Source organism: Haliotis asinina, chromosome 2 (genome assembly GCF_037392515.1).
Source record: "Haliotis asinina isolate JCU_RB_2024 chromosome 2, JCU_Hal_asi_v2, whole genome shotgun sequence".
Lineage (NCBI taxonomy): Eukaryota > Metazoa > Mollusca > Gastropoda > Lepetellida > Haliotidae > Haliotis > Haliotis asinina.
In genome coordinates this window covers 39,081,238-39,105,019 of record NC_090281.1, presented here as the reverse complement: position 1 = coordinate 39,105,019, position 23,782 = coordinate 39,081,238, and the positions used below count along the sequence as shown (strand labels likewise).

The following is a 23,782-nucleotide window of genomic DNA, read 5'->3' as shown; positions in this document are numbered from 1 at the left end:
TTCTATACGCATGATCATTAGTATACATCTCACCTAATTCCCGTTCAAGGTATAAACATACTCATATTAGGGATAAAGCTAATGGATATACCCCAGTTCTAACTGTTTAAACAGGTTTGATTTAAATGAAGAACATGTATCGTCTCACAAACACAGCTCTTTAGAAAATTGTCTTGTCATTTGGCACACAGGGATCACTGACACTGTAATGTAAACCCTTGGTGCGTCTGTCAGAGAGTGTTTAGTTCATCATACTTGTACTTGTACAGTACATGATCCAATACTGTATATTCATAGAATGCTGACCACAAATATAAACATGTTCAAACATAATAGTCCATAATAATATTATAAGCTTTTCTGTCAAGTGACAGCTGAAGTTGGCTATTCTCTGGTTTTGGACCTTGCGTTTTGTAATTTTTTTATACGGTGATGATAAATTAGCCAACTACAAACAGGCTCTATGAATCAGGCCTTACTGCTGGTAAAACATAACAAACAGACAAGGAAAACTCAATTTATTTACAACAAAATTCCTAAACCTATCCTTACCCACCAACCTAACCTAATCTATACCATTCGTTTGTATACACTATTTTTATAGTATAAGATGTATGGGGTGTCTTCCTCACCAGGTGAATTAAAACCCTCTGTGTCTCCTAGATCACCGAGTGTTACATTGTATGACATTGTTTATATATGTTAGAAAATAGTTTCCAACAGTTTTTCTGGTAATGTCTCATGCGTGAACTTCATCCAAATAAAACTGACGTGTTCATTTAGGAAAATCTTGGTTAGAGATATAGTGTCTTCCTATGTCACTGTGACACCTTGCAAACTGGTGTGTGTGTCACCTCGCACCTGCATGTAATTGAGCAAATGTTATCCTTATGTTTTTCCGCCCACCGGAGTTTGATTCCTTTCACGATCTCAATATCATGTTGTGGTTCACCTCGGAAGACTTGTATGGCTAGTGTGCTTCCATCCACTAGGTTTTCTAGGAGGGTAGTCACACCATCGAATTCAGACACCAACTGTAATACAGTGTCATCCCCAGTTTTGCATGGCAGCACAAAGACTGGTCTTTTTGAGATTGGTTTGATAAATACACTGCGTTTTAGCATTGGGACGTAAGCCACATGCATGATTCCATTGTTTACGACTTTGTTTAGGTAGTGGTCTTTGTTTTCTATGAAAACGTATGGGGAAAATAGTGTTACATTGAGAAGCCAGTTGATTTGAGCTGGTAATATCGTCCACTTGTCACCAGTGCATATTAGATAATACAGTGAGTTTTGTTGAATTGTTGGTCTGTCAAAGTCGTCTAACTCAAACTATTCACCACCGAATGATGGGTGTATTCTCCATTCACCAGCATTGTCTTGAAATATATCGTATCGTTTGTTGTTTTCAGATCCTGTTGTATCTAGGTTAAAAGAATCAGAAATGGTTGGAACTTCAACTCGTCTGTAAATGCTATTCATAAGCTTAAAAGCATATATTTCACCATCTATTCCTGCATCATCAAACCCTCTAGTATCACCTAAATCTGACAAACTTTTTATGGTCCTGGATTACTAGCCATTTATGTGCAGTGTTACTCTTAGGTATCCTATATTTACAGTTTCGTTTTTTATATCTAAAATTGTTACCCTCCATTCGGAAACAATACTTGTTAATTTTTTATACTGTCGCAATGAAAATGACTCGGTGCGACCCTCATTGTATTTTTCTGTTTTAACCAAGACAGCTCTCAACAACGTGGAAGGGCGCTCTCTTTGTATATTATCCGTTGTGCTAAGCTGATCGAGATGAATGAATAGCTCATAGCATGGAAGTAGCTTTGGCACAACAGCACTAGGTATGGATTCACCAGGGGGAAGCTCAGTATGTATTAAATACCCTAGTATTTCCGCAAACTTATCATTTAATTTCAGTGTGTTTTTCCCTCTGTTGGTTCACCAGACTCTTCCGTATGAGTTGTTTATTTTAAATTCAGCTCCCAAGGGTTTGAAAACGTCATTGTTGAGATAACACACACTATAGTAACCATCAGTTATTATATGCCGCACACCATTAACGAACAACTCATGGTCATAGTGGTTGATGTTTATCCATTGCTGGTAGTAGGTGATATCACATAGTGCTATTTCGAGTCGCCCAGATGTGTTCTCAATGGCATGTGTAAGCTGAATAGCCTCACCGTTTGTTATATAAAGAAGAGTAATGTACATATTAATAATATAATATATATCATAATATGCACAACATAAATGCTTCTGACTTAACATACATGAAAATTGTGGTGGCCTGTGGGGACACCCAACACCGCAGGTTCCCACCATTTTAATGCCGAGTTCATTGATATCTTCAAAAACTATGTTGTGACCGCCAATAACGAACAGGTGGTGGTAAACAGGAGTCAAAATCCGATGCAGTTTTGACAAAACCAGCTCAATTTTGCTGTGTGGTGTGCGACGACAGGGTCGGGTGTGACAATGATTACATAGACAAACTGAGTAAGGCAGTCTTGTTTCATGTTTATTATCAAACAAGACGGATCTTGAAGGAAATAAGCGCTCCTCTACCGCAAGCTAAAGCGTGGAGTATGACCAACAACCCGTACGATAACCGCGCATTTGAACGTATTCGTGTTCATGATTCCCACGAACAAAGACTTCCATCTTCCCAGTGTGAAGCACGGTCTCAGTAAAGTCTATGTGTACTTTAAGTTTGGATGGCACCTATGATCCACACCGTCATACATTTACGGGCCCCACAACAAATGAACAGATTCATGTTAGCCATATAAACCAAACCGATCCTGGGATAGCCACAGCCTGGACTAACATGATCTCAAAAACATCAAATTTAAATGGCACTGGTACAATATGCTTGAACGACTCTATTCGAACGTATGTGTGGGCTATTCTCGGCGCCCAATCGCAGACGCGCTCCAGTATCATAGGTAAGGGAACCGCTTACAACGCGCAGAAACATTAACATTAAGGATGCTATTGCATCACCGGTAGATCTACCTAGCGCTACAAAGTGATACCAGGACACATTACAATATGCCAGGTCAAAAGTCGACTACGTGTTTGGTGTGGGATTGTATATGGCTCCTAGCGACATGCGTCTGGGAATCAACAAAATAATGGGCTACAACAATGAAATAATCATTACTACAGCAGATAAAAAATTGGGTGTTAATGCCGAAATAAATGTCTCCCACATACTACCCACACACACTGGTGAAACAGGTATAATGCAACCACTCCCAGAGCCAATAGTTAAACCAAATGGGGGTATGGGGGTATCCCCCCATTGCGCAGACGGCCAACCAGCAGCATATCGATTGTAAAACAGCTTTGGCTGTCGGAGGTGTCGCGGTCGGCTTATACCTTATTTCGTTATGACCCTTTTAGCCACTATATATACTAGTCCAGCCACGGCGACAATGAATGCCCACAGATGCCCATTGCCATGTGGCAGTTTTACTAAGCGTGCTAAGCAGCCATGATACGATACTTCCTGTGATACCGGGTAGGACTTCTGCGGCCTTACCAGCGAGTTTAGCAAGCGCTTCCCCAAAAGATTTAAGATGTTTTTTTTAATCCCAGTCTCTGACGTCTCTGACCTGCGGTCGGCTGGGTCTTGTTGGGGCTCCCCCTCCTGTAAGTGATACGACTAGAGTCGATATAATGAAGCCTAATGCCGTCAGAACGCTGGCAATGGTGATGCCTTGCTCCGGGAACAATATTCATATTTTGTTGGCTAAAGTTGTATCCTCGTTCAGTATTCTATCTACTGTTTCCTGTATGCGGCTGATCTGAGTTCGAAGCTGTACATGATTCGAGGAAGCGCATTCCAATTGCGTGTGTCTCTCATCTTCTAAATTGCTAATTCGTTCCGTGATACGACTTTCCGTTTCACCGAGTTTGGTGTGCTCATCGAGTGCGTTCAGTTTTCCCATGTTGTTCATGAGTTCACCACATATGCATTTCACGGCTTCGTCTAGACCGTACAGTTCCCTCACTGGAAATTCAAACCCCGGCAATGGTTTATCCCAGTATGTACTCAACAGTTTTTCATCGCTCTCCGACGCTTCTGTAGCTCCAGTTCGGATCTGGTAGCTTGCAGATCTTAAACTACACTTGGGGGGCATCTTGGGTTTTGCACCACCATAATTATGCATGTTTAGTTTTTCACGGATAAAATCAGTACCATAACGACTGGCTAGAGTTGACAAGGCAAGTGGTTTTCTAGTGCGACTGTGGGATAGGTCAAGACCCCGGTTATCCCTAAGACGTAGAGTGCCACTATCATCTATGGTAAAGTTTGAATAGTTTCAATACTTAGGATCAATGTAGTTTTTATCATATTTTAATTCTTCATAACAATCGTCTACTGCTATTTCTAAAATTGAGGCTCTTGCTTGTGAATCAATAAATGAAGTATCTTCATTAAGTGGGGTATCCCCCCAACCTGCAGGACCAAAATCATCCATCTCAAAATCTCCCATATAAAATTATATATTATATTATCATAATAATATATAATGTCATACAGTAGAAAGCTAAATCCTTTTCGAAGTTTGAGAGAACCACTAGGCCTCAAAGCGGTGCGTCAGTTGGTTACTAATACAAACAATCCAAGCATAATAGACCAGAACCGAACACCGTTGTTTTGATTTCCAAACTCGGGAGAGAACGACATCATAGTTCCAGGAACGGCACGATTGGCATTTAACATCAAGTGCACACCTTCACAATGTACCGAAAAGTGCCAAAGCAATCGCCAAAGCATACGGGAACAGGTTCTGTATCCCTCTTGACTTTGAGTTGCTAACCTCTCACGCACCGTTTTACCAAGCCGTATTGGGTGATAGGTTGGAATACGAACTCGCAGTCAATGAATACTACAAAGTTGTGCAACAGGGTAATAATTCAACAAGTTCTTATGAGATTGAAAACATCTCGTTGGAGTTCGATATGGTGACTAGTCCGGAGCTTGCCAGGCAGATTAAAAAATTCAGACTCTGGTGAAATGACTATCCTCTATGATAGGATACTACGGCATAGAATAAAAAAATGTAACAAAAGTGACACCATTTGGAAAACAAACTTGAACGTGACGGCGCGATCGATGAAAGGAATATTGATCATACACGTAGAAGAATATTACCCATTTGATAGAGACAGCAAGAAATTCTTCAACCAAGAAATCACCAAAGTGGAAGTGACAATAGAGGGAGTGCCTTATAATAATAATAATCAGTTATGGGATGAGGCCGTGCAGTAGAAGGTATGGGGCTTCTGAATCACCCCATATAAGCCATATAATCGCCAATAATGTGAACCTAGACACCTTTTTCAAAAACTCCGAAAGAACAGGCACTGCCCATCTGCTTTCACATAAAGTGATTTTGGTGTCTAAAAAATCCTTTCTAACTTCGATGGCTTATGCGGGTGATTTCAAACATCCCATACCTTCTACTACTTAAGTGTTTCAATCTCTATAGGGGGGAACCCCACACACACACACAAGCCCACAGTGGGGAGGCTAGCTGCTGTGGGTTGGCATATGAGCAAATGTCTAAATACCAGCTGAAAGAGAAAGATTTGAAAGAATAAAAAAAACAGTAAAAGAGGGTCTGTTTTGTAGCCACAGTCCTCCAAGGGATCTTAGAAAGATACATGTTGCGCGTTTCTCCCAAGGAGGACTGCGTCGGTGCCTTCTCTTTCCATGAGAGTGCCCCGCTCAGAAAGGCCGTTTCCAGAGACCCAACTGATATGATCGTGATCCCTTGCTCATGAAATTCACAAGGGCCCCTTGTCCCTTGCGTCACGAAATTGTGCAAGGGAGTCAAACTGAGGCCTGGCAGGATACGAACTCACAATGCACAGCTGCGCAACTGCACATGATAAGCCTGTACCTCAACCGATTGAGCTACTCAGGACCGATAGCAATAATCTCGGTTTAAGGGGTTTATCATGTGTTATTAATGAGAATTAACACATATCACAAAAGAAACATTATTTCTTAACCTGGCCAAGCAGCAGATATAGGCAATACTCAAGTATCCATGATTTTTTAAGTATGGATGCATTGTTACAGCCTTATTACAAAAGATTAAGTGTTTCATGATTGCTCAAGACCAAGATTTTACTGTTAATATACTGACTGCCTTGCATAAGTATTCTCATAGTATCAATTCTGGTCAAGTTTGCCTCTACAAACTAATGTCTCCTGACATTCTTTGCTACCACTAGTTGGCGATTGCTTCTGGTGCCTGTTTGCCAACATGTGAACATTTTTTAAATACCACTGATGTAGTTATGAGATAACTTGTCGTGCAAACTAGGCCAGACACTGATACATTGATGATGCTATTAAACCACTGCTCAAGAGTGACAATATGGCCAAGATAGTCATTAGAAATGCATACTGGACTTTACCTATTTCTAAAGACTATTATGAAGCTAGTGGATAAAAATGGGATTTCTAGAACTCGGACATTCCAACGTACATGAGTAGACACAAGGTTACTTCTTGGTAGATACAATAGATATAACAAAAGGTAATGATTAACTATTTACCTTTCATCACACCAAAGGCAGATGACTTGCGCCTGAAAGGTAAGTCCAGCTTGAAGGTTGTACATAATTGTTGTAGAAACTGCAATGAATAAGAACAATATGTGATGAACATATATGTCTTTTACAACAGAAACAACAGAACTTTGCATCACAGCTTTGTTCTTCTGTTCCACTTCTGGTGTACCCAGTTATGATATTGTTGAAATACTACTAAAGTAGCATAAAACAATTACTTGCTCACTCCCTTTTGTTGTTGGACACCCACAGATCAGCTTGAAGGCCAAAAAATCTCAAGAGAACCAAACTTTTGGGCTGACTTTGCCGAGGTGAGTGAGTGAGTTTAGTTTTACGCCACACTCAGCAATATTCCAACTATATGGCGGAGGTCTGTAAATAATCGAGTCTGGACCAGACAATCCAGTGATCAACAACATGAGCATCGATCTGCGCAATTGGGAACCGATGGCATGTGTTAACCAAGTCAGCGAGTCTGACCACCCGATCTCGTTAGTCGCCTCTTACGACAAGCATAGTCGCCTTCTGTGGCAAGAATGGGTTGCTGAAGGCCTATTCTACCCCGGGACCTTCACGGGTCACTTTGCCAAGGAACACATGTACTCTTAGTTTAGAAATAGTTTGTGATCACAAAATTACCGCAAGGAATCAATGACATCTCATGTTTTCTGACATTCAGCAATATGACTACACTCTATCTGCTTGCAAATTAAAACTTTGTTGTCAATTTAAATCCCCTCGTTTAAGCTGTATTTGCAGGTATGTGTATTTACACCTCCTCAGTAATGTGTTTGGTTGATGCCTACATTGCACCTTTGTTATCTGGATAGTGTAACCCTAAGGTCACAACAAACAGAAGTTGGGTCAGCTGATCCTACCAACCTGAAAAGGCCATTACCCATTGCCATTGTAATTCTTTGGAATCGACGATGCTTGATCATGTTGGAGCTCAAGAAAACATGATGATCCTGCCCAAAATTGGTGTGGAAGTGTTGGTTCATTGTACAATAGGAATGAGAAACCAGCCAATTTTCACTGGTTTTACTTCACATGAAAATGTAGAAGCAGAGTTATCCCCAACCACTGTATTCTCTTATCCAGACTCAGCTATTTATAGCTTGCTGCAATATAGCTTGAATATCGGTGTTTCGGCATGTGGATGAAAAGCTGACATGTAAGAAAGGACGATGTGAAATTGATGCACTGACTTATTGAAATAAGTATTCACATTTAATGCCTTGAAGTGGAGGGAAAACCAGTCACAACTTGAGTTACTGTCAGATATACCAAAGCTTCACTCCAACATATTGTTCAGATATTATATAACATTACATATTCGGCATCAGTAATGACGGGTAACGAAATTGGTAACACTCTTTCTTCAAAGTTGTAAAATCTTCAGTTTTGTTTGAAACATATACAACTGAATATTTTACAAACTTTCCTAACAGTTATGTCAACAATATCAGGTCGCTGAAATGTCATTATCAACATCAGATACATTATGTTACAAATGGCACATTTTTTATTCAGATAGTAAATGCTGCTTAATGTCAATGACTTGTAAACGTACTTCCATGGAAAATGGAAGACAATACACATGTATTGATGCTTAATCACTACTCTTCACTGTTCAGGTACCTGTTTGAAACTGACATGTTTTTGGACACTTGTTGAAAGGGGTCAGACTTTTGGCTTTTGTCCACTTTAGTGTGAATCAGAGTGCTATTGGTGGACTGTCTCAGACATTTCAAGAAGTGGAATATGCATGGTGACCTGGTCACTCCATGGTCATAACAGTTCAAGATGCAAAGCACATGATTAACACTATATCACATAACAGATTCCTGAAAGCAGAAAATTTTCAAATAGACCACTTCAATGGTAACAATGTAAGGATATCCAGGAGTACGTTTCGTTAATGTTTAAGGGCAGCTGGACTTCACTGTAGGTGACATGCAGTTTACCAACCAACACCACCATGTAACAGGCAAGTGCATTTGAGATGGAGTAGACAGCAATGTCCCTTGCGAAACTCAGTTCATGAGTTTATGAAGTCTTCAGTTCATTAAGTGTTTATCAACATTAGCTCAAATCTTCATGAAGTTATTTTACACTTCATGAAGTCATATTTTACAAAATGGTTGTCTGAGTTGACCAACAGTGGATGGATGCAAAGAAGATTGCCTGACAATCATCATATGTGAAGAAACACTGCTAACCAACCACACCAAGAACCTGATTCTTGTCGCCTTGTGTCAAGCATGGCATTTTCTCAACAAGATTCAGTTTCACAATTCCTTGTGCTATTATAGGGCCTGGGTGAAAGTAATGCATGTGCACAACGTGTTTCATGAATGTGGTTGTGTTTACAAGAAATGTCAAAGGTTCAGTTTCAAGTATCGACAATCATAATAGAGGAGCTCTCTGGGAATCACACTCAAAATGGGTAAGAATATCAGCCTTTTATCCCTACATCCTCTGTATCGGAGGTAAAAAGTCTTCAGTAAGTTTTTTAAGTTCCAGGACAACCAATCCTAATTGTGTTTAATAATGGCTTTCAGTATATTTAATAAAGTTTAAATTATCTGTAAATCCAGTCTCTCGTTGAGTAGTATATACAATGGGGGTTTTAAAACACTTTCAAGAAAAGTCTCTACAAAGCCTTATTTACTAAATAAGGCTTTGGTTGGGCCCTTAGCTCTTGCTACTATTACCCCTACTACTTAACGTGTGTTGGAGGTAACACTGTGCCTATGTCATGTTTATATCGATGAAACAGTTTAACGTGAACCGCCTACGATCACTTTGGTGTTCGTAATAAAGGCTTGCTGGGCTTTTTGTATCCCCTGTTCTATGTACTTTTTTTTCTCGTCTTCGCTGATAGCAGACTTACGAGACTTGGACCGAATATCTTGTTTCATTCCGTTATATTTTGTGAGTTCAGAGAGGATTGAACGAAACTCCTCTTCTGAGATCTTACTATCAGAGAGTGCCGTGGAAATACGCTCACTCACTGTGTTGAGCTTTGCTTCAGCCAGAACCCTGATCTCGTCGTGTTTCAATGCCTTACGATGAAGTCTGCGTGATACTAACTTAAGCGCCAACCCTGCCAACCCTGCCACCCCTGCCGTTATTTCAATACCTAGCACTATAGGTGCAGCCACGATGGTAGCCAACAATCCAACACCTGCCGCCCCTAGTCCCATGCTGGTTGCCATAAGGGTAGTGTCAGCCCCGTCCACGATATTGAAAGCTCTATGGTACTTTTTACATAGTGCTTTCCGCGTGTCACGGTCTTGTTCTAGTTGGCGTTTCACATCACATAACTGCCTCAAGCGGAACCCATCTACGGTTTCCAGCGTCTTCGCTACTTCCTCTACGACTGGGTACAGACCCATCCTATAATATATATTTTGAAAGATATTTTAATTCGGTTTCAGTTAAAAGTCTATTAATGAATTTGAAGTCTACAAGATCTAGATTATTAGTCAGGGTAATAGGTGAGAGGCTAATATACTTTTCTGTTGTAATAAAAACCCCACTGAGGCTTATTAAGCGGTTTATAGGGTCCGCGTAGGTATCCCGTTGTATAACAATACAACAATATTTGCGTACGTGTTCGGTTTGCCAATGTATTGACACCCCGGGTAAAATTTTGTGTACTCTTGAGGTGTTTTCATTACCTAAATAGGAAAAGAAGACTTCTATGATGAGTGTGAAAGGGAGTAATATTTCATCAAGATATCTACTATAAAAATTATTGCTAAATGTTAATTTATTTTTTGCTACAGACTTTAACATATTTTTTTCGATACCAAGAGTTGTCATGTATAATTCACTGTCCGAAATGAAATCCCCGGGCCAGATACCGTTATTCCTAATCTTAGAGACCAACTCCAATTCTTTTAATGTGATATAAGGTGAGGTGAATGTTAAGTTGATCAGCCATTTGGGCTCTTTTAAATCTGGTAACGGCACCCGTCTGTACACGTTGTCTTTGAAGTGCAGGATGTATAATTCATCTTCCTCACCAGGCTGATCGAATCCCTCCGTATCTCCTAGGTCGTTAAGCGTAGTGTTGGGATGACTGGTCATTATTATACTATTACGATATAATTTCCAACTGGTTTTTTGATAATAATTCAGGGGTGAACTTCATACCCATGAAGTGTATGTTGTCAGGCAGGAAGATCTTGGTTAGTGATACCTTGTTTTCCACGATCACGTTGACCCCCTCCAGACTGGTGTTGGAGCCGACATTCACCCGCACGTAAACGTTGCAAACTTGATACTGGTGTCGTTTCACCCACCCGAGTTTGATCCCCTTCACGATCTCGACATCATTCCCCGATGGTTCCCCTAGGTAGACTTTGATGATCAGTGTTGAGTTTGCCGGTAGACTCTCTAGTATACTGACCACGCCTTCGAATTCAGACACCAACTGTAATGTCACGTTTGGTATGGTCGGTTTACTCGATAGCATGTGGGCTGCCATAGTGTTGAGTGGGCTGACGACTACGCTACGTCTCTGAGTTGGGACGTAAGCCACGAGCATGGTTCCATTGTTCACGACTTTGTTTAGGTGGTTGTCTTTGTTATCTGTGAATACGTAGGGGGAGCCGAGTCTAATATTGAGAAACCAGTCGTTATCGGGTAACAACACCCACTTGTCATCTTAGGTGAAGACGAGCATATATGGCTTGTTTCGGGCGACGGTAGTGCTCTCAACATCGTCTAAGTCGAACAGTTTACCCCCGAACGATGGGTATATTATCCAGTTATTACCGGTGTTGACAAGGGTGTACTTAGTGTTGATTTTTGCTCTTGTGGTATCTACTATATCACTTAGGGTTCCACCGGAGGGGACTTCAACGCGTTTGTAAATGTTGTTTTTCAGTTGCAAGGCATACGATTTACCATCTACTCCGGGAGCGTCGAAACCGCGCGTGTCTCCGAGGTCGGAGATCCCGATATTGACGCATTTTTTCACTCCGGGCCCTTGTGCGCTGGTCATTTTACATGAAGCGTTAAGCTGAGGTATCCTATATTTACAGGATTATGATTTATATCTAACACCGATATTATCAGCTCAGGTATGTTGCCCTGGGTTAATCTCTTATACTGCCGTGGTGAAAACGACTCGGTTCTACCGTCGTTGTATTTCTCAGTTTTCACCGGCACTGCTCTCAGTATAGTGGAAGGGTGACCTCCTTGAATGTTGTACGTTGTGCTCACCTGACCGAGATGAATGTACAGCTCTCGGTACGGTACTAGGTCGGGTAACTTCGTGCCTGTGACGGTTGTTGTTGGTTTTATCTCGTCAGGAGACATACCGAGTATCCTTGCTAATGGTCGGCCGAGCCTCAATGAGGTTCTTCCGTTGTTGATTAACACCACTGTACCGTTTGAGTCGTTCATCTTGAGTTTGGCTCCCAGGGGTTTGAAGACCTCGTAGTTTAGAGAGCACACGCTGTAGTAGCCGTCAGTTATCTGGCTGCGAGTTCCACTGACGAACAGCTTATTGTTGCTGGCGTTGATGTTAGTCCATTGCGGTAGGTAGGTGATATCGCAGAGTGCGACTTCGAGTTGACCTGACGTGTTATCGATCGCGTGCGTCAGCTGAACGGCCTCACCGCTCGTTATTCCTGGAAGTGTTATGTACATGTTAGAGTATATATGCTCATTATATAAGAGTTTTAAAATGTTGTTTTACCCTAAACTGGACGTAGATTTCTCCCCCATGAAGATCGTGGTTGCTCCTGGGTTGTATTTCAATGCCCAGCTTTTAGATGTGTTCAATAAGTATAAGCTTTCGGTGACTAACGTCAAGGCAGTCCACGCTTGGTTCAACAACCCTATGCAGTTCTGGCAGAATCAATTCAACTTTGCCGTGTGGTGCGCTACAACGGGGTGTGGTGTGACATTGACCGACACTCGGCGTGGACCGCTGAGTCAGTCTGTGTTCAAGTTCCACGTGTACTACCAGGTCAGACGTATCCTTAAAGAGATCAGCGCCCCCCTCCCACAGGACAAAGCGTGGGACGCAACAAACAACCCGTACGATAGACGGGCCTACGAACATATTTGCAATGAATTCGAAATAAACCCGAAGACGGATTGGCGTTTGCCGGGGCTGAACCACGGGTTGGGTATTCCTTACAGCGATGGGCTCTCAGTAAAAGCATTTAAGAAGGATTTACTAACAAACTTTATGAAACGAAAAATGTTTAGTACTGAGAATTTTTTCCATGTATTAGATGATATTGTTCCTAAACCTACCAAATATGGGCCAAAACCAGTGAAAGATGCAAGTGATGATTTAGTGAAACGAGGTATACTTAGGCAGGACTTTGCTTTGTCGAGTAATGAATGGAGGGATGATCGTATGAATTTTGAAGGTGGTGTTGCTTCATAATCCAGAAAGTGGAGCAGTCAACCGCAGACGGGTGGAAAATGTTTATGCTGGATACGTCGAAAGGATTCACTCGTGCCGGGGTAGTCAGGTTGAACGACTCGATTCGAACGTACGTGTGGGCGCTGTTGGGTGCGCAGTTGATGACGCGTTCCAACATCCTCGGTAAGGGAACTGCTTACGACGCTCAGAAACAGTTCGTTGCCAACGTTGAGGATGCTATCAATTCTCCAGTTGATCTCCCGCGGGCCATCGACCGTTACCAAAACGTGTTAGAATACGCCAGATCGAAAGTCAATTACGTGTTCGGCGTGGGGCTGTACATGGCTCCGAGTGATATGCAACTGAGAGTAAAAAAAGTGGTGGGTTATAACAACAAAATAGTCATAGCCACGGCGGATCAAAAGTTGGGTATCAACCCCGATATTAACACCACCTATATCCCACACATCCCACCACGTGAAACGGGTATAGTGGCGCCGCCCCCGGAGTCTAAAGTTCATGTGGAGGTACCCCCCACACACCCCCATATTCAGGCCTCCAATCACATCGATAATAAAACGGCCCTGGTGGTTGGTGGGGTAGCTTTGGGACTTATTTGGTTAAAAATTTCTTAGCCGCTACGTACACCAGACCCGCCACGGCGACGATGGCTGCCCACAGGTTTTGACTGAACCACATGGCAGTTTTAGCCAGAGCGCCCAATAACCACGAGACGATGCTACCCAGGATACCGGGAAGGGCTTCGGCGGCTTTACCAGCCAGTTTAGCTAGGCGTTCCCCGAGTTTTTTTATCCAGTCTTTAACACCACCGCCAGGGGTTCCGCCACCGGCAGGCCCCACAGGGGTACCCCCTGTCAGTGACACCACCAGGGTTGATATGATGAAACCCAATGCAGTCAGAATACTGGCGATGGTGATCCCTTGCTCCCGGAACAATATCCGAATCCTGTCTGCTAACGTGGTGTCTCGGTGGAGGACTTGATTGATGGTTTCCCGCACACGGTTGGTCTGGGATCTAAGCTTTTCTTTGTAGCCGGACGCTGTCTCCAACCAGGTCTGCCTTTCATCTTCCAAATTACGTATTCGTTCCTCGATGGTGGCTTTCATAGACTCGTCCTCAGTTTCACCGAGTTTTTTCTTTTCATAGGCGATGTGGTCGTCTATCTCACTCATTTTGGCCGTGCTTTTCCAGAGCTGACCACGAATGGTTTGCATCAACAGGTCCAACCCCTTCAGTTCCCGAAAGGTAATTTCGAGACCCGGGAAGGGCTTGTTCTCGTAGTCGGCCAACACCTTTTTAATATCATAAGTCATGTTTTGATCCGATGGGGCGTCCCTGATGCCTTCCAGACTTTGAACTAACTTCTGAGGAAGCTTAGGTCGCGCGCCACCGTACTCTTCGAAGCCTAGTTCATCTTGGATAAACTTACTCCCATGTTTACCGGCCAATGTTGATAAGGCAAGCGGTTTTCTCGTGTGTTTATGCATGAGATCGATCTTCGGGTGAGCATTCAAACGTAGCGTGCCATTGCTATCGAGTTTAAACCAGGAATAGTACCTTCCCGACGGCTTGAGTTTGGATTTATTTTCAACTGCGTTGTAATAATCGTCGACGGCGTCCTTAATGAGTGTGCCACCTTGCGAGAATGAGGTCTCCTGGTCATCATTGAATGCCTGGGCACTATCGTCCCAAATATCATCCATAGGTATGTCTTCATCCATTAGTATTAAAAATATATTTCCTTTATATAACAATGTACGGCAGAAAATTAGATCCTTTCAGAAGATTGAGAGAGCCACTAGGCGCCAGAGCCGTGCGCCAGTCGGTGACCATCACCAACAATCCCAGCAAGATAGACCAGAATCAAACTCTGCTGGTTAGATTTCCAAACCTTGGTGAGAATGACCTCAGTGTACCAGGCACTGTTCGACTGGCGTTCAATATCACGTTGACCTCCGACAACGACAAACGCGAGCTAGTGCGGAACGTGGGTCGAGCTATCATCAAGAAAACGACCGTCAAGATCAGCGGTAACGAGGTGCTGAGCATCGACGACAGCGACGTGTTTCACTGCTACGGGGATCTCTGGAAAAGCGAGGGAGAACGAGTCAATGATGTGTACCAGGGCATCAGCAAATCAACCCGGTCGCGCATAGGGTATGCCTTCACGCCAGACCAGCTAGACAAGCTATCGGACGGTGAAAAGGCCATCGCTCGAGCATACGGGAATCGATTCTGCGTGCCGCTCGACTTCGAGTTGCTCACGGGACACGCGCCGTTTTACCAGGCCGCGCTGGGTGATAGGCTCGAATACGAGCTCACGTTTAACGACTATAGCAAAGTAGTGCGTACGCCGAACGGTGATGAGGCCAGTTATGCCATAGACAACATCTCTCTGGAGTTCGACATGGTCACTAGCCCGGAGCTGGCCAGGCAGGTTCGAAGCCAGTACTCTGGGAAGATGGCTATCCTGTACGATCGCGTACTGAGGCATAGATCAGTCGTGCGAGATAAGAGCGACACTGTGTGGAATATCAACCTGAACGTGCCGGCGCGATCGATGAAAGGTATCCTGGTCGTCCCCGTGGAGGATTACGAGCCATTCCGGAGGGACAGCGAGAAGTTTTTCAACCCCGAGATTGAAAAGGTGGAAGTGACCATCGAGGGCGTGCCCAACCAGCTGTTCAGTCATGGTATGAGACCACACCAGCAGAGGGATGAGATAAAAAAGCTACCAGGGACAGTGGGGGGAGCCCCACATTATATAACAAAGGACCTGGACCTAGGCTCCGTGCAGATCGGTGAATACCTGACCACCAAGTACGCCCTATGGTTGGACATGCGATCCACGGATGATGATAAACTGCACGGTAGCGGGCGCCGTATAGATAACGGCAGCGAAGGGATAACCATCCAGATTACTAAGAAGGCTCAACCCGCCGGTAAGTTGAAATTATATCTGTACGTTATTATGGACGCGCAACTTAATATAGACAATGGGAGATTCGTGCAAGCCATCTACTGATGGGGGGTACCCCCCAACAATAAACAGTCCCCACTGCCCCACTGCCCCACACTGCGCCATAGTGTGCGGGCAGACTGGCTGTGGGAAGACCGTTTTCGTGTTGGATATGTTGGAGGGTTACTACAAGGATGTGTTCGATAACATCGTTATCATGTGCCCTACTCTGAGCATGAATAAAACGTACGCGCGACCTTGGGTGATGACGGACCCGGACGTACACAAAATCGACCCTGGAACACGCCTGCAAGACTGGTTGAAAGCTCTTCACGAGAAATTTAAAGGGGAACCAACGCTGTTCATACTGGACGACTGCAGCGCTAATCGCGAGATAACAAAAAAGAGAGACATGCTATCGTACCTGGCCTTCTCCGGCCGGCATGCAAATCACAGCGTCTGGGTGCTAACGCAGAAGTTCAACTCGGTGTTGAAAGACCTCAGGGAGCAGACGCGATGGGTGGCCTTATTTCACTGCAAGGACAGGGATTCGTTCGAGGAGTGTTTGAGAGAGAACGATGTGATGAGCAAATTAGAACGGGAACGGGTGAAGAAACAGCTCGCTGAAACTAAACACGCTAAGCTCGTGCTCAAGACCGACCAACCAGTAGCATATAGGGTGTGCTAAAGCTAAGCAAAGCTAAGCTAAAGCTAAGCAAATGCTAAGTATAGCTATGATATTTGAAGTGTTTGTCGTGTGCAACTTAACCTTCATTTCCCTGTGTTTTGTCTGCATCGGGTATTATATAGTTAAAACTAAATCTTACTTGTTATATTATAAGATGGAGTGTGAGGAATTGCTCGAACAATTGTTGGTACCTGGGGTAGTGGATGATGATAAGCGAGAGAAACTGGTGGCGTTGGCTGTTGGTGGCAAAGCCAAACATTACTTTGGAGACTACACTCCGGATAAAATTCACAAAATGTCAGCCGAAGAAATCGATAAGCTGTACGCTAGATACGAGTCCCGGCTCGGAGCAGAAATGACAAAGACAATAGGATCGGCTATGACCCAGATATACACAGGTATTGTATCATACTTCCTTCCCATTCCACCAGAGCGCCGACTTTACCTGTGGGAAGACCTCGAGAAAGACCCTTTTATCGAACACGCCATGAGTTCTATCAGCTGCGGGCTGTACCACAAATATGGTATGTTGTTGGCTCCAGTGACGGCGGCGATTATCACGGCAAAGCATTGTCAATTTGAGAGAAAAAATAATAATAATAGTATAGATGGATGCTGCTCCCGAGGTGATACCCCCCACAGTGAGGGAAACCCCAGTGGGGGTACCCCCCCACACCCCCAACAGTGAGGGAAACTCCACTGGAGGAAACCCCCACAGTGAGGGAAGTGACCCCTTCACAGGAACCCCCAACAGTAACCAGACAGAAGAATCCTAAGAGAGTAGCTGCCGGTAAAAAACGGTGGTGTAACCAACATAAAATTATTACAGTGGCCAACCCCCGACTGTTGTTGGTTGTAGGTGTAACTGCTGCCTTGGCTATCTCGTGGTTATATACACATGAGGGAAACCCTCACCGTGAGGTGGTACCCCCCAACAGTGAGGTAACCCCCACTGTCGACCCGCATATCATGTTATAATTTAAAATATTTTTATATATACATAATGTCTGAGGGGAAAACGTTCGTCAACGACTCATACCACGCCACAGTGGTCGCCAGTCTAGCAGTAGGGTACGCTCGGTTGACTAAAATGGTGCTTAAACAACCAACTATCAAGCTAGATTTCAACCTGCAGGATATGGGTATGCTCATAATGAACCTTGGTATGGCGATGGCCACAAAAGACATCCTAGTAAAACAAGGGATAATACCTGATAATATAATGAAATAAATATAGGATGGCCACGATAGCTATGATGGCCGGTGGGGCGTTAGTGAATGCCCTGGCATTTTCCGGGAGTAATTTCCTCTTCTCGAAACGAGACACGGCTGAAATACAGGAAGAAAGGAAGCGACACGATCTCGCTACTGAGAAATTACAAAAGGCACAGGCCGAGTACGCTAAAAAACGCCTCCAGAGGATCGATTTTATTAACGAACAACTCCAGCGTGAAAACCATGCCGTTCAAACATTCAACGATGTCGATGAAGCAATGAAAGAATACTACCTACTAACTGGTAAACGATTGGAACCGCTCAATAAACCCACACTCGCTCAGTACTACACACCATCCAAGGGACAAATGAATCGTGAACTGGGCTTCATAGTGTTGGGCATAGCAGCTACTGCGTTGGTTGCGAAGCAATTAAATTAAATACCTATATAAGTAAACATGAGACCCGCTCCATACCGATGCGAATACATACTTATGGGGAAGACCGAGGCCTGTGGTAGGAAATGCAGGAATCAGGGGTTCTGTTGTTTCCATATGGGAAGTCCTAACTACACGTGTTCTGTGTGTGGTATCGGGGTTAAAGGACACTACTGTCTATGTAAAGCTCACGGAGCGAACGTAGTCAGACATCAACTCATCTACGAGAATAAAAAGGGCTACATAAAAGAACGTAGGCGACTGCTCAAGATAGACTCCAATTAGAGATTATACACACCTACGTATAGCTATGTCTGTGGAAATTGAGATCGAATCTCTAGTTAAAAACATATTCAAAGATGAACTGGCCTTATGGGGAAGCTTCAGATTTAAGGTAATATTGGACGTGGTATGGATTAAAGAGGGTGTTAAGTATACTCGCCCCTTCGAATGGGAGCAGGATATCGCGACTCAATTCCAAATAGAACGTTTTTCAAGTATAAGGGAATACATGCACAACTTCAAGGAATACTATGTCCAACAGTGCGAGTACTGGATTGAAACAGCCACACTATATATTTTACCAGGTACGTGGGACGATTTGACAGAATTACTAGAATTGGACCCGACTACCCGAGTTTGGTCTCTTTCATAAACGTCTGCTTCAGATTGAAATATTTTTGTGACCCAATTAGACATTGGTTATGTTAGGTGTAAACACTATGACTACTGTACGCGACCTTAAGCGGGTCGCAAAACAGAGAGGTGTGATCGGGTATTCTAGAATGCGGAAGTCAGCATTGTTGAGATTACTAGGTTTAGAAGCCCCTCCTACGGTAACACAATTAAAAGCTCAAGCAAAACAGCTTGGATACACGGGTTATTCAAACCTGGGGAGAGCCGGGTTAACCGCATTGTTATCACATACCCCAGTGGTGGTGCCTACAGTAAAACAACTGAAAGCCGAGGCACGCGATTTGGGTTTAGCTGGGTATTCACGTATGAGAAAACCACAACTTTTAGAATTATTACGACAGAATAGAGCTACTGACCTACAGTTCGTGCGCACTGAGCGCGCTGTAGGCAACTATTTGAGAGGTTGGCGCATGCACGTTGATAGAAACATAGACATTACAGATATCAAGCCTCTGATAGCTGATAAGGTCAACCAGGAACTAAATAATCTAGGAAGTATCAAGTTTCAGATCACAGTGAAAATGTCGCTCGATAAGCAGGTTGGGAGTACCACTGAGTATGTTCAGCCTTACTTCCGAGGTAAACAAGAGGTCGTCACACATACAGAGACCATTGACACATCAATCGATACCAGTTTTCAGCAGATACGAGAATACCTAGAACGCTACACACACTTGGGGTCCGGGTGGGCTGTAGATAAAATCGATAATGTCTATCTAGACATAGCTAACTACGTGCCATTCAGAGGCGGGTCATACCTAGCCTTGCCCCCCTACTATAGGAACAAACATGCCATAGTAAACGTTAAGAATAGAGGAAACGATTGCCTGAGGTTAGCTATCAGGTCAGCCTTATTTCCAGCTGACACTAATCTGAACAGGCCTTCTAATTATCCCCAAGACGATAGACTCAATTGGGATGGTATAGATGAACCCACCCCCATATCCCAGATCACTAAAGTAGAAAAACAGAATAATCTGGCTATAAATGTCTTTGGGCACGAAGGTAACACAACAATAGTACACAGGGTCAGCCCGGTGAAGGATCGCCAAGTTATCAATATATTCATGATCCAGCGAGGTGACAAGTATCACTACACATGGATAAAACACTTTAGCAGGCTGTTGTATGACCAATCGGCACACAGAGAAAAGACCCACTTCTGTGAACGATGCCTACATGGCTTCACACGAGCTGATTTATTAGAATCCCACCGGGATGATTGTCAAGGTGTGGGGCAGACGGCCATACGAGTCGACATGCCTAAGGAAGGCGATAATATCCTAAAATTCGGTAACCACAAGAACCAAATGTCTGTGCCTTATATCATATACGCCGACTTCGAAGCCTTAGTTGTGGGGGATTCCCCCAGTGGTGCCGCCGGTAGCTTTACCCACAAAACACACGAGCATAAAGCCTGTGGGTTTGGATACATTATCGTCCGTTGTGACGGGGAAACGAAAGCTCCGGTAGTGTATAGGGGCCCTGACGCGGCTGAAAGGTTTCTAAAGTGTTTGCAGGAGGAAGAAAAAATTATTAGGAATGCATTGTATAGAATCGCTCCCATGCGTATGACCCGAGTCGACAGGCTAGCTCACGCTAGTAGCACTAACTGTCACGTGTGTGACTCACCACTTAACGGTGATTCGGTGAGAGATCACTGCCACATAACTGGTAAGTATAGAGGCGCCGCTCACAGCGCGTACAACCTCAAGCTTAAAATCAACCCTAAGACAATAAACATCCCCGTTGTCTTTCACAACTTGAGAGGGTACGACTCACACTTGATCATGCAGGCCATCGCGAAAATCGATGGTAATATAACGTGCATCCCCAACAACATGGAGAGATACATCTCCTTCAGCTTAAACGGACTTAGGTTCATTGACTCGTTTCAGTTCCTCCTGTCGTCACTCGACAGTCTGGTCAAGGCCAACAATACCTTCCCTATCACCGATCGATACACAGACGCCGAGACTAGACCCCTGCTTATGAGGAAGGGTGTGTACCCCTATGGGTACATGGATAGTTGGGTCAAGTTCACCGAGACCAGACTACCCCCTATTGACTGCTTTTATAGCAAGCTGAATGAGGCGTCCGTCTCACGAGATGATTACTCGCACGCGACTAACGTATGGAATAAACTGGGTTGTAAGAACCTGGGTGATTATCACAACCTGTACTTGAGGACAGATGTACTGCTGTTAGCCGACGTGTTTGAGACGTTTAGGCGGACATGTTTCAAGCAGTATAAACTCGACCCCGCATGGTATTACACCAGCCCAGGTCTGTCGTGGGACGCCTTGCTTAAAAAGACCGGAGTTAATTTGGAATTGCTCACAGATTACGACATGCACCTATTCATTGAGAAAGGCTTGCGAGGTGGGATTTCCATGGCATCCAAACGATACGCGAAAGCAAATAATCAATACGTGAAAGGTTACGATCCTAACAAGCCAACCAATCACATTCTCTACCTCGACGCAAACAACCTGTACGGCTGGGCCATGAGTCAGTATCTACCTACAGGGGGATTCGAATGGGTACCCCACGTTGATGTTATGGGGGTTGCACCAGATTCGAACAAAGGGTATATCCTCGAGGTTGACTTAGAGTATACCAAGGAATTACACACATCACACAACAGCTACCCCCTGGCCCCCGAACGTATGAGGGTTAACCCAGACTGGATGTCTGAGTACCAACATAACTTGTTAGGTGGGCGTGTGACAGACGTTGAAAAACTTGTGCCTAACTTAATGAATAAGACCAAGTACATCGTTCACTATCGCAACCTACAGCTGTACCTGTCGTTGGGTATGAGGCTGACCAAAATACACAGGGTGCTCATGTTCGACCAGAGCCCATGGATGGAGCCCTACATCAGAATGAACACAGACCTACGAAAAAAAGCCACCAGTGATTTTGAGAAAAATCTCTACAAGCTCATGAACAACTCGGTGTTTGGTAAGACTATGGAGAACCTGAGGAAACGCGTGACCGTGAAGCTGGTTCGGTCGAGTGAGGAAGACAAGCTCAGGAGATTGATAGCCAGTCCGGCATTCAACCGTAGTAAGATATTCACAGACAACCTGGTTGCCCTACACATGAAGAAAAGCCACATAAAATTCAACCGGCCTGTTTACGTGGGGATGAGCATCCTCGATTTATCCAAACACCTGATGTACGACTTTTACTACAACGAGCTCAAGAAACAGTACGGCGACAGGTGTGAAGTGCTGTACACTGACACGGATTCCCTGCTGATGGAGATTCGAACCGAGGACGTGTACGAGGACATGAAAAAACACCTCGATTTATACGACACCAGCGACTACCCTAAGACCCATGCCATACACAGTACGATAAATAAAAAGGTCCTAGGTAAGATGAAGGACGAGTGTGCTGGCACGCCCATAGCCGAGTACATAGGTTTGAGACCTAAGATGTACTCCATACTGAAAGCCGACAATAGTGAGATCCGGAAGGCTAAGGGGGTTAAGAAGTATGTGGTGAAACAACACATCAAACACGCCAGATTCAAGGAAGCCCTGTTCAAGACCCGTACCTTTAGGCATAAAATGAACACACTTAGAAGTGATGGACATAAGATATACGGACTGACTATAAACAAGACGTCCCTGTCGCCTATGGACACGAAACGTTGGATAGCTATTGATGGGATAAACACATACGCGTATGGACATGAAAAAATTTGAGGCTATTTACTACAGCCCGCGTGGGTACTGGAAAGGAGCTAGCGCAGTAGATAAGCTAGCTAAAATAGCGCGAGTACCCCCGGAGGAAGCCAAAGCGTGGCTTGAAAAACAAGCCCTGTGGCAGATCTATTTGCCGGCACCACGCTACGTGCCTAGAAGGAGGTTCGGTATTAACATACCTAATAGCGTTCACCAGGCAGACCTACTGTTCCTACCCCACGACAAGAGGTACAAGTATGCCTTAACCGTAGTGGACGTAGCCAGTCGTTACAAGGAAGCCGAACCCTTGACCACGAAAGATTCGGCCCAGGTAGCCAGAGGATTCGAACGCATACAAAAACGCAGCCCGCTGACGTGGCCAACAGAGCTGCAAGTTGACCCCGGACGGGAGTTCATGGGTGCCGTGTCACAACTGCTAGCCCAACACGATACAAAGGTCAGGCGTGGCACGGCCGGAGCCCATCGCAGCCAAGCCATAGTTGAGAGATTTAATAGGACTTTGGCTGAGCGCTTGTTCGGCCATCAGTATGCTAGGGAGATGGCCACCCCTGGAAAACGATCGACTGAATGGGTCACGAGGTTACCCAAGGTGGTGTCGGCAATCAACCATGAAGTCACCCGTCTCACCGGTAAGAAACCGGCAGACGCTATCAAACTAAAATCAATAGTTGCAGAGTCGGCCGCTCCATTGCGTGGGAAGGAGAAACAGATACCAGATAGGGCCCTAGTGAGGTATCTATACCAGCCGGGGGAACACGAGGGTGATAGCCGTAAGCGGGCCACCGATCCTATATGGTCAGTCAAAACTTACAACATAGATAAAGTGGATATAAAAGCCGACGAACCTAACTTGTACTACTTGAGGGATGGGCCGGGTAGGGGGTTTGTAAGAGAAGAATTATTGATCGTACCGTACGGCACAGTGTTACCTCCAACACACGTTAAGTAGTAGGGGTAATAGTAGCAAGAGCTAAGGACTCAACCAAAGCCTTATTTAGTAAATAAGGCTTTGTAGAGACTTTTCTTGAAAGT

General features: G+C 44.3%; 1 protein-coding gene across 2 annotated transcripts in view; it reads right to left on the bottom strand.

Moving 5' to 3' along the window:
• LOC137273701 (nonsense-mediated mRNA decay factor SMG7-like) overlaps nt 1–23,782 on the bottom strand; it is a 523,786-nt gene that overhangs the window by 409,572 nt on the left and 90,432 nt on the right. For both annotated transcript variants that reach the window (XM_067806500.1, XM_067806501.1), the window contains exon 6: nt 6,603–6,681. In XM_067806500.1, the coding sequence (XP_067662601.1) occupies nt 6,603–6,681 (79 nt within the window). The remainder of the gene's footprint in view (nt 1–6,602; nt 6,682–23,782) is intronic.